This window comes from Peromyscus maniculatus, chromosome 7 (genome assembly GCF_049852395.1).
Source record: "Peromyscus maniculatus bairdii isolate BWxNUB_F1_BW_parent chromosome 7, HU_Pman_BW_mat_3.1, whole genome shotgun sequence".
In the NCBI taxonomy this organism is placed as follows: domain Eukaryota; kingdom Metazoa; phylum Chordata; class Mammalia; order Rodentia; family Cricetidae; genus Peromyscus; species Peromyscus maniculatus.
Genome location: NC_134858.1, coordinates 12,538,697 through 12,551,079, shown reverse-complemented (window position 1 = coordinate 12,551,079; position 12,383 = coordinate 12,538,697). Strand labels below are relative to the sequence as shown.

Here is a 12,383-nt window from a genome sequence, read left to right as displayed (position 1 = left end):
GTCCATCACGCAGGCACACTCAGCTGTTCAATAGCTATGATGCAGCTCCTGTGAGCTTAATTGCTGCATGTGTGTAGACACCCTCCCTTAGTTCAAATGGCTTGATCTTTACCTTTGCTCCTTGGCCAGAACCTGCAATCTAGGCCAGGAGCAGATAATGAGAAGGTGTACAAAGTCGTAACCCTCCTTCAAGAATTGTCTTCTTTAGAATAATAGCAGGTGCTAAAACAACTCATAGCAATCAAGAGGCCAGAACAAAGGGTGGCCAAGGAAAGGGGGAGTTGTCAAGATAGGACAATTGCTAGAATAAGAAAGAGAGGGACTCAGCCCAGACGGTGGCAGATCCGTGATAGTAACAGCTGCCTGCCTGCCTGCCTCCCTCTCAGAGATGTCTGAGGCCACATCACATCTGATGGTAACTGTGGCCTCCAGATATGGCAGCCACAATGATGCAGAAGTCACAATGCACGTCACACACTTGCCATTGTTGCCCAGGGTATGCTACACAGGGAAGCTGAGGCCAGGGAAGGGCTGCATTTGAACTATGTCCAGACAAAAGAGATGGAGCCATTCCAATGGGCTGGGACAAGCATTTTGATGAGAGGAAGCATAAGGCAGAGAGAAGGCATAGAAACCACAGACCAGGATGAAGGAGCCTTTGTGTCATTCTGTGTCATCCAGCATGGGGATGGTACTCACATTTTTTTTCTCTGTGACTGGTTTAAGGATACACAATTCATATTTCCCAAGAATTTAGCATAATGCCTACAATTTTCAACGTGGAATGGAATTCCTGATAAACTAGAGATAATAGAGAAAAACGGGGATTGCTTATCTTCTCTCATCTCTGAAGTCAGACCAATTCTATGTCCAGAATGATAGAGTACATTTTCTGAAAGAGGGATGAAGAAATCTATTTGCACTCAAAACGTTGGGCCTCCTGTCTCGGGATACTGAAAGACATTGCACCCATGCCCCGTGGCCAGTGTCAGAGTTTAAGAGAACAGGAAAAGTGCCCAGAGAATGGAAACAGTCAAAGATGTTCCCAATTATCAAGAAAGGGAGAAGGCTTGATTCTAGATGTACAGCTGAATGCTTGGATGTTGGATCCAAAGCCACATGGGGAGGGACTTCCAAACAGATGGTGGTCACATGCTACTCCATGGACTGTGCAGGGAGGTAAACGAGGGTGGGCTGTGACAGGGAGGTGAGGAGGGTGGGCTGTGACAGGGAGGTGAGGAGGGTGGGCTGTGACAGGGAGGTGAGGAGGGTGGGCTATGACAGGAAGGTGAGGAGGGTGGGTAGGCTGTGACAGGGAGGTGAGGAGGGTGGGCTGTGACAGGGAGGTGAGGAGGGTGGGCTGTGACAGGGAGGTGAAAGGGTGGGCTGTGACAGGGAGGTGAGGAGGGTGGGCTGTGACAGGGAGGTGAGGAGGGTGGGCTGTGACAGGGAGGTGAGGAGGGTGGGCTGTGACAGGGAGGTGAGGAGGGTGGGCTGTGACAGGGAGGTGAGGAGGGTGGGCTGTGACAGGGAGGTGAGGAGGGTGGGCTGTGACAGGGAGGTGAGGAGGGTGGGCTGTGACAGGGAGGTGAGGAGGGTGGGCTATGACAGGAAGATGAGGAGGGTGGGTAGGCTGTGACAGGGAGGTGAGGAGGGTGGGCTGTGACAGGGAGGTGAGGAGGGTGGGCTGTGACAGGGAGGTGAGGAGGGTGGGCTGTGACAGGGAGGTGAGGAGGGTGGGCTGTGACAGGGAGGTGGAGAGGGTGGGCTGTGACAGGGAGGTGAGGAGGGTGGGCTGTGACAGGGAGGTGAGGAGGGTGGGCTGTGACAGGGAGGTGAGGAGGGTGGGCTGTGACAGGGAGGTGAGGAGGGTGGGCTGTGCTGCCAAACTGTCAGGCACAGCACAGACCACCATTCTGACACTGGCTGAGTGGTATCGCACAAGTTACATGCCTTCTGAGCCTCAGTTCCTGCAGATATAAATCGGAAAACTTGCAGTTTAGAAGGTGCATGTGTGTGCATGCATGTGTTCATGCCTGTGTGTGTGTGTGTGTGTATGTGTGTGTGTGTGTGTGTAGTGTGTGTATGTGTGTGTTAAGAATCCATGTTGACAAGTCCAAGTGGATCAAAGACCTGAACAAAAATCCAGTTACACTAAACTTAATAGAAAAGAAAGTAGGAAGCACTCTTGAATGCATTGGCACAAGAGACCATTTCCTAAATAAAACACCAACAGCACAGACCCTGAGCACAACAATTAATAAATGGGACCTCTTGAAATTGAGAAGCTTTTGCAGGGCAAAAGACACAGTCAATAAGACAAAAAGACAGCCAACAGAATGGGAAAAGATCTTCACCAACCCCACATCTGACAGAGGATTGATCTCCACAGTATATGAAGAACTCAAGAACCTAGACATCAAAATACTAAACAGTCCAATTAAAAAATGGGCTAAAGAGCTAATCAGAGAATTCACAAAACAAGAATCACAAATGGCTGAAAGACATTTAAAGAAATGCTCAACATCCTTAATCATCAGAGAAATGCAAATCAAAATGACTCTGAGATACCACCTTACACCTGTCAGAATGGCTACGATCAAAAACACCAATGACAACCAATGTTGGAGAGGATGTGGAGCAAAGGGAACACTCCTCCACTGTTGGTGGGAATGCAAGCTTGTACAACCACTGTGAAAATCAGTATGGCGGTTTCTCAGAAAATTAGGAATCCAACTACCTCAAGACCCAGCCATCCCACTCTTGGGCATATACCCAAGGAATTCTGATTCATACCATAAAGATACATGCTCAGCTATGTTCATAGCAGCACTATTTGTAATAGCCAGAACCTGGAAACAACCTAGATGCCCGTCAATGGAAGAATAGATGAAAAAAATGTGGTACATATACACAATGGAGTACTACTCAGCAGAGAAAAACAATGAAAGCATGAAATATGCAGGCAAATGGATAGAAGTAGAAAAAATCATCCTGAGTGAGGTAACCCAAACCCAGAAAGACAGTCATGGTATGTACTCACTCATAAGTGGATTCTAGATATAAAATAAAGATCAATCAGACTACAACCCATAGAACCATGGAGGCTATATATATAGCATGGAGGTCCATAGGACTACTGTGGCTTATAATAAATTTCGGTTTTACTCAATTACTGAGCAAGCCTCAATGAAACATCTCACTATTAATATAAGAATACATACTCTATCAAGATGATAATAGAAAAATAAATTAATTAATTTTAAACAATAAAAAATAAATAAAAATAGAAATTTTTGAAATATTAAACAAACAAACAAACAAACATTTTACTAAAGTTAAAAAAAGGGAGAACTAGGGACTCATCATTCCTCTTCACATTCTATTCTTTCCCTTGTTTTATTTATTTAAAAAATTTTTTTATCGGTGGATTCTGCTAGAGTTTGTCGGTGGATTCTGCTGGAGGATTGGATGCAGATAAGCACTGGAGGGCTCCTGTTGCAAATCACCCTCTGGAGCGATGGAAGGATCTTTCTACTAGCACGTGGAGGAGACCTGATCTAGTGTTGGTGTGGCCCCAGAGTTTGGTTTATGTCTTTCCTCAGGACAGTGAGATTCCTCTTTGGATTCCTGAGCACTGAACGCACCCTGTGGCTGCTGCTGAAGCCCAACATGACAGAGACCTAATGGGTCATCATGAAAAAAATCTACCCTTCTGATGCCAATGGAGATTGAGAGCCCAATATGGCCAACTTTGGCAAGCATTAATATTAACCTAGGAACAGTAGCCATGAGATTGGATTCTCCAGAAGATCTGCCAGCCAAAGTCATGCTCGGATCAAGAAAACCGGGCCTTGGCAGTTTGTGTTCCTGGAGTTGTATCCATGCCAGTGGATGTCCACACAATCCAGAAGAGAATATGACATCGCTGCTGCCACTGTTGCTGTTATAACAATGGCACACACTGCTGCTACTGTTTCTGGGATTACCATTTTATAATTGCTTACTACAGCTAGCACAGTGGAGACCCTGGCAACAAAAGCAGCTACTACAGTTAGTTAATCTTTCATTCTATTGGGTATGATAAATTTAATTCAGTAGTTATATACATCTCGATTAGCTTTGAAAATTATAAATTTATAAACTCAAGTTCCAGTTGTTTTTGGGATACTATTTTACAAGGACTCCAACATACAGTATGGCTCGTTAAGGAAGGGAATGGCTCAGTTGCCTTTAGCCTACTGGCTATGGGTGAGATACTGTGAGATACAAAGACTCTGTTGGTCTTTTCTGTATCGAACACACAGATTGCAAGCCCAGTGCCACTTTGAGATCTTTGGCAGCAATTAACCATGCAGCTCACACACAATTGAGCCAGTATGATAATGAGTATTCAGAGACAGGTAATTCCTGGGGGGCACTCACCAACCTAAGACAGAGCACCTGTGTGGCCTGGGCAGGCGTCTCCATGACAGGTAAGGTGACCTGCTGACGTCCCACACAACCCAAGTCAGAAGCTCATTTTTTTTAATAAAAGGGGGACCTGCAGGGCCCTGGCCCCCGTTTTGGGTAACTGTTGCTTTGCTTGCAGACCTTGACCTGGATATCCTCTCAATACTAATTCCCTGCCAGGTTCCACCCTCCTGAATGCTTAAGGGAAGTTCCTTGTCTGTGTATCCTGAATAATGGGCGTTAACAGCTCAGATGCAAGATTGTAAAACATCCGTAGCAAACCTCTGCCCTCCGGGGTCCTCCCATTGTGCTGTAAGCCTGTAATTAAGACCTCCTACCCCCTTCAAGAAATGACATTCGACATTTAAAATTTTATATATATATATATATATATATATATATATGAATGAATACTGCGAATATAATCTATGAATACCACAAATGTGATTAATATCATGAGTGTAATTTAAAAAAGAAAGGAAGGAAGGAAGGAAGGAAGGAAGGAAGGAAGGAAGGAAGGAAGAAAGAAAGAGAGAAAGAAAGAATCCATGTTGATGATTTGGTTCTCTTTTGGGATGTTGGTTGCTCAGCTTTGCTGTGGGATAATGCTTTTGTACACTGGTTTAATAAAACACTGATTGGCCAGCAGCCAGGCAAGAAGTATAGGCAGGATAAGCAGACAAGGAGAATTCTAGGAAGGGAAAACTGAGTCAGGAGACATCAGTCCACCATCCAGGGGGCAGCATGTAATGGTACACAGGTAAAGCCACGGAACACATTGTGACATATAGATGAACAGAAATGGGCTGAGTTTAAATGTAAGAGCTAGTCAGTAGTTAGCCTGAGCTAATGCCAAGCACTTTTAATTAATATAAGCCTCTGTGTGTTTACTTGGGTCTGAGCGGCTGCAGGACTGGTGGGTGAGAGAGATTTGTCATGATCGCAGGCCAGGTGGGACACAGGAAAACTTCAGCTACACAGCTTATCCCCCAATTTGTCTCAAATAAAGTTTCTACATGAAGAGTACTGGATATAACTTTCATTTATTCCACACAAGTTTATTAACTACTTACTATATTCTAGGCATTTATTCTAGTTTCATTTCTAACACTGTGATAAAATGCTCTGACAAAAAGCAACTTGGGGAGAAAGAATTTATTTTAGTTCACAATTACAGCTTCTCATCCATTGTAGCAAAGAAGTTGAGGTAGCAGGAACTTAGTGCATGTCTACAGCCAAGAGCAGAGAGAAATGAGTATACACATGCCCACATGCTTGCTTGTTTGCTCTTCTCTGATACGGTTCAGGACCTCTGTCTAGGGAATAGTGCTGCCTGCAGTGGGCTGTGTCTTCCTATATCAACTAACAATCGACAATCCTCAAGACATGACCATAGCCCAACCTCATCTAGATGATTCCTTATTAAAACTCTCTTCTCAGGTGATTCTAGGTTGTGTCAAGTTAACAATGAAAACTGACCTTCATAGTGCTGTGCTATATGGCAGGAAATATCCTTGAACAGAATAGATGAGAATCATGCTTTCTAAGTCTTATATTGTACTAAATGTCTTGTAAAGATATGTAACAAATAAGCTCATAAAACAAAATAAGATCATCTTATTTTGTCAAGGGAAAATATAGAACATGCAGACTAATATGGAATCTTCAAAGAAGAGTGTGAAACTTTAAATATGTTGGCCTTGGAATATCTAGTTATGGTCAGTTTGCTGACCATAGGAAGGAATTTCAAATTTGAACTCTCCAGCCCAGAAATAATAAATACGTTCTCAGATATTCTTGTGATCACTGGACAATGCACTAGACAATTGTCAGGGTCTCATCTTTCAGGACATTATAGTTTCATGCTCTGTCGGACAGGGAATGACAACCATAATAAATATCAGATAAGTTTGGTGAAGGGAAATGTGGCCTCTCCCTGGCTGGTGTCACACCAGGTTTCTTAATCTCCACTTCTTTGTGGTCCCCTGAAATTCACACATCTTCCAGAAATAGATGTAAAGGCATGCTTCTTTTGTCATTGTGTCACCTGAATCCAGTGGGCCATGTTTGGTGCCTTCTGCCTCTGCATCTGTTGGCATTCATGGACCATGAGGACTCCAAAGAAAAATGAGATGGCCTTCACTGTCCTCTCAGTGGCACTGAATGTTCTGTGTTCCCCTTTGTTAGGAAATTAATCTTTCAAGCTTTTGATTAATTGCCAGGACTACTGATTATTGATCTTCAGAGCAGATCAGAAAACCTGGGTTAGCAGAGCAGTATTTTCTTGTCAGGCCACAGCAGAGCTGTGGCAAGTACACATGGATCATTCCTGAGCAACAGTGGTTCCTGGCACTCTTAATGGAAAATGACACAGAGGAGAAGCTGTTGGGAATTTGTCTCAGTTCATTTGGCTTTGATCTCCAATGCAATTACTCTTTCCATATTGGCAAAGTTCAGTGGGTGGGTTGAGGCCAAGGACAGTGTGGTAGTTAGACTTGTTGCTGCTGTGGTGAAACACCTGAGAGAAATAGTTTAAGGAAGGAAGAATTCATTCTGGCTTATGGTTTTAGACATGTTAGCCCACCATCCCTGGCTCTGTCAATTCTGAGCCTATGGGGAAACAAAAAAAAAGGAAACAAACAAAAGTCATAGCAGTGGGAACATGTAGATGAAGTCGCTCACATCATGGCAGACAGGTCATGGGCAATGGGAACATGTGTGTGAAGCTGCTCACATCCTGGCAGACAGGAAGCAGAAAGAGGAATGGAGAGGGGTACAAAACAAGGTATAGCTCCCAAGAACATGCCCACAGTGATCAACTTCCACCAGCAATCCCCAACTGCCTAACATTACCAGAACCTCTTAATACGGTGCTGCCATCTAGAGACTTAAGAACTCAATGCATGAGTTCTTTGGGGTGACACTCTACATCCAAAGCAGAATAGGCAGCTTGGAGTACTAGGGTCTGAGGATGGGAGTCACTGGTGACCCCCACTTTAGGGAGGAACATAACAATGGAGAGAAGGGTATTTAGAGAAACAGTCATGAGAACTATAAGTTAAGTTAGGTAACATACTACAGCAACCACTGAGAAAACCTAGGTTCCAGAAGAAGTTGAAAAGGAGGCCTAAGTCCCAGCCTCTGGTAGCTCACAGGATATCAAAAGAATTGAATACATGAGCAAGTCATTTCAGTAGATTGCAGATGAATATCCACAAGGGAAGCATCATTTTCAGACTGGCCAAAAGTCATTTGATCCTGAGCTGGCAGTGCTCCCAGAAGTGGGAAGGGAACAAACTCCAGAGTGCATGGCTCATCCCGGTTCTACCATAAAGCACTGGGTTGGGGGGGGGGGGAATTTGTTTGTTCTCAGAGATTCCTCCATTTCAGAATGCTCTTTTCATTTGTTGTCATAAAGAAGCATGTATGTAAACTAATTCTGATGACACTTGAGTGTTACTTGGAGCTGAATCAGGTGCCAGAGCATGGTTGTTGTCAATCAGCAGCCCTTGACCTCAAGGTATCCACAGTGGAGAGGATTGAATGGAGACCAACTTGTGGACAGACACTTGCAATGCAGGATGACTACTGTTTTCTGGCTCTGTGCATGCAATGAGGTGATAGTGCCAGGAAACTCAAAGGGCATGCCCATAGGTCTGGAGGAGGAGGTATGGCTCCCTAAAACAAATCAGGTATAATGACAGGAGCATTGGGTGAAGATAGTTTTTGGGGTGTTAATGTTAAGGACACATGGAACAACCAAGCTCTCTATGTCCTGAAACTTAGAGGTGAAAGGTCAGTTTGTGACAACAGTCAAGGTTGTTATCCTCCAGGAAATCCTGAAAAATGCCATGCAGGTCAGGGGCGTGATCAGCCTTTTAAAAAAGAAATGGCATTCTACAACACAGGAAAACTGACTCCTCAGAGGCTAGGGAGCTGCAGTAATCTACCAAGGAAGAGGGGATGAGGCCCATCCTAGGACAGGCTAGCAGGGGGCCGTGGCCTGGAAGTAGCACACAGGGGCCATGTCTGAAATGATGTGGATGGCTAGACAAGGGAGACTCTAGGTACACTCCCAAGACCCTAGTGTCACTGTGAACATGGATACAGAAGAAGGAAGTCTGAAGTCATACTTTTTATTTCTGAATTTTGGGAAACACACACAAGGAGTCTAGCACACGAATCTCTAGTAACTGGCCATGGTGTTTTAGCAAACGGGGATAATAGATACACACTAGAGAATACCAGTGAAGAAGCAGCAATTGAATTGGTGGGTAAGGAGGTGAGAGCATGTGGAAGGTGGTCACAGGGCGCTGCACCCCCATTGGTGTACCCCGAGAGCATGTTTCTGAGCCAATATAATAAGTGTGCTTCCACACACCAGCAGACACACTCTAAGGCCCTAGGCTTGTAAGTTTGCCTGCTCTGTACATGAGCTGTTTTTTAAGTGGTACAATATGCCAGTGATCAGGGTCTCTTTCCTCAGCTACCTGGCCTCAGAGTCCTTTGCAGGGTACATACTGATAGCCAGGGAAGAGGGGGGTTGAGGCACAGGGAAAACAGTGAGAGCTGCCATGACTTGGAAAAACTGTTCAAGCAGGGAAGAGGCAGAGAGACCGAACAGCCAAGAAATCAATCCTGGTCAACATAACTCACCTGTAGTATAATCTCAGCAATGAGCAGGACAAAACATGTCTCTTCAGAACTCAGGAGCCCAGGAAATAGCCCAAGCATCTACTGCCAGCCTGGGTACACATCTGGTCTCAGTGGCACTTTTGCAAAGCACAATAAACCAACAGAAAATGTAACATTGGAAGAAAACTGCATTGATTTAGTTTTTCAACAAAAGCAAGAACTCTGATAGAAATGTATCTCAAGTCTATTAAAGCTAACCTACTAGGCAGCTTGTAAAAGAAGCTAAACTATATTACAATTCCATTTGAAAAAGAAACTTTAATCTATTATCCAATAATTTTGATCTTTTCCTCCATTATTCCTGTCAAGTTGTCCTAACTGTCAAGTGCACTTAAAATATGCTCTGTGAATTATAAATTATGTATCATTATAGTACAAACCAACTATCTGATGCTTTTCTTTTTGCTCCATAACAATGTAAAGAAAAGACACCAGACGTTTCCATCTTTCTCTGTCATATGAGCAGATGGTAGGAAGCTGGGTCCGCAAACCAGGAAGAGCCTTCACCAGAAGTGAGAATCGGATGTCGGTCTCCCTACTCTGCATGTTCTGGTCTGAATATTTGTCTTCTCAAAGTTTTAATGCCCAGTTCAACAGTATCAGCAGGCAGGGCAATTAACTATAGTTAGATCATAATGGAATTAGTGTCCTTGTTTTAAAAAGGTTAATGAGGCTTTGTCTGTGCCCTTCTGTCATCAGAAGGCATATCTACAACGCTCTGTCTGTAAGGAGGCCTTCACAGACACTGACTCTCCTGGGACCTTGGCTGTGGACTTCCCAGCCTCTAAACTGTGATTGAGCAAAGGTTTTGTTCACAAATTTCCACTCTAAGGTATTTTTCCATGTAAACTTGATCACACAAGCACAGAGTCCCATGAAGCTTTCACGATTAACCCCACTTTAAAAACCCACCTGCTAATAGTGTTATATTGGGAACCAGAATTTGAGGATGAGACAAACATTAAGACATGGAGACTGGGACATCCCAGGTCAACTTCCGGCATGGTTTTATTTCTGGTGGAGGGCTCCTCTTGGCTTGTACCTTCTCGCTGTGTGCTTATATGGCAGAGAGAGACAGGGGCATCAGGCACCATCTTTCAGAAAGAATCCAGATAGGTCAGCACCTTTATGATCTCATTCAACCTTTTAACCCCTTTTCTTGAAGATCTCATCTGCATTAGAGGCTCAAGTAGGAGTAGGGCTTCAACACATGAGTTTTGAGGGGGAAACAATTCAGCTCACAGCATGATGGGAAAAAAAGAAGAAGAGCAGAATTAGATGGTGAAAGCCTTATCTGTACATTGGATGAAACCCTCATGGGTCAATGTATAATAATGATTATATAATATATTTTGTGTCTGTTGGGAAGACATCTTGGACTACACAAACTAGGGGTTTTGCAAAGTCAATTCTACTTCTTCTCTGCTGTACTCAACAATAAGTCCTTGCTGTGGCCTTCTCGTTGTGATGCCTCCACTGAGTTCCTATGTAGAACTGAAGAGCCCAGGGTGATGGCATCACAAAAAGGGGCTTTGTGAACTGATTAAGTTATTAGAATGCTTATTCAGAAGACTTCAGAGCGTGGATTAGCCTTTTCCCCCAGGCTCCAGACTCAAATAAATTCTGCCTTTTAAAGTCCCTAGTGTACAGCATATGACTCAGCAGCAGAAACCAGCTATGAACTGCTCTGCTTTGCTACTCTCCCTCCAGCAATGACTTTCACTGCTAGTTTGGAGGCCTTCACTCTCTTACGGGTTAACTATGAAAAAGTTGTCTATCCTATATAAATAATAGTACTCAGAAGAGCTGAGATGGCCCAGTGTATAAATGGGACATTTGTGGGATGAGCTGGGACAAGTAGGTGACAGTGTGCATATTTTCTGATTGCATCATCCTTTCTTTTTCAAAACTCAGGTGACAGTGACAGATGGTGGTTCTTCTCCAAAACAGTCCACCATTTGGGTGGTAGTTCAGGTTCTGGATGAAAATGACAACAAGCCCCAGTTCCCTGAGAAGGTCTACCAGATCAAGCTTCCAGAACGTGACCGCAAGAAGAGGGGAGAGCCTATTTACAGGGCTTTTGCATTTGACCGAGATGAAGGCCCCAATGCAGAAATCTCCTACAGTATTGTGGATGGGAATGATGATGGAAAGTTCTTTATTGACCCTAAAACTGGCATGGTCTCTTCCAGAAAGCAATTCACAGCAGGAAGTTATGACATCCTGACGGTAAGATTGAATTCCAGAGCATCACCCCCACCTGGTGAGCCCTCTTCTTCGTGCCTACTTCCTTGATCAATGAATCTGTAATGTGGAGAGTGCTGAGGTAGCTATGAAAAGCTGCTTTCTGGGGGCCAATTACAGGCGAGAACTCTTACCTTTCTGGGTGATGTTCTAAATAATCAGGTACCTTTGTTGCATCCTATCAGTGAACCTTTCCCAATTCCATGGCCTGCTGGGGCCTAGACTCCCAACCACACATCTTGGTCCCTAAATCATTTTCAAGGTACTGTACATAAAGGACAGTATGTATCTAGAGTAAAGCAGAAGAAGCTGTGATACATACACACAGGCATCATATGCTCACACTCACACACAGACACAGACATACATATACTCACACACATGTGCACACATGCATATGGTCATACAAATGCATACACATTTGTACACATTCCCACACATGTGCATGTATATTCCTACATGTTGTACACACTTATGCACACATGTGTATATCACACATGCATACATACATATGCATGCACACACTCATATGCATGTACAGTGCATGTGCACAAAATTATACTCATGTTCATATACATATGCACACATATACTTACATAGTCACACATGCATACCCTCACATACATATACATACTCACATGAATGTACACACATGCTCATACATCCTAACACACAAATAGGGACTCACAGTGTACTCAATTTCCCTTCGACTCTCACTAGAGGTAAAGTTCAGAGTCATGCTATGATAAATCAAATCAGCTATTTTTATTCACATAAACTATCATTCTTGCCCCTGAGATACAATAAATTGTAAGTACAACATTTATTTTTCATAGTTTCACATCTTAAAAGTTGGCTTATGACAGATGTTCTGTGAGCCCTGTTCCCAAACAGGTCATCTACTCGCATTCCAGAATCCCCTCAACAGGATACCGCTCTTCTTCTTGTGACACTGTGCAGAAAATGGTCTTTTAGCTCAGTACTGTGTGAGT

The 12,383-nt window shown here is 43.8% G+C and overlaps 1 protein-coding gene across 6 annotated transcripts in view; it reads left to right on the top strand.

The window, feature by feature from the left end:
• The window catches only part of Fat3 (FAT atypical cadherin 3), a 599,580-nt gene that overhangs the window by 464,367 nt on the left and 122,830 nt on the right, over positions 1 to 12,383 (top strand). For all 6 annotated transcript variants that reach the window (XM_006990546.4, XM_016008861.3, XM_042280463.2 and 3 more), the window contains exon 5: positions 11,062 to 11,376. In XM_006990546.4, coding sequence (XP_006990608.1) covers positions 11,062 to 11,376 — 315 coding nt within the window. The remainder of the gene's footprint in view (positions 1 to 11,061; positions 11,377 to 12,383) is intronic.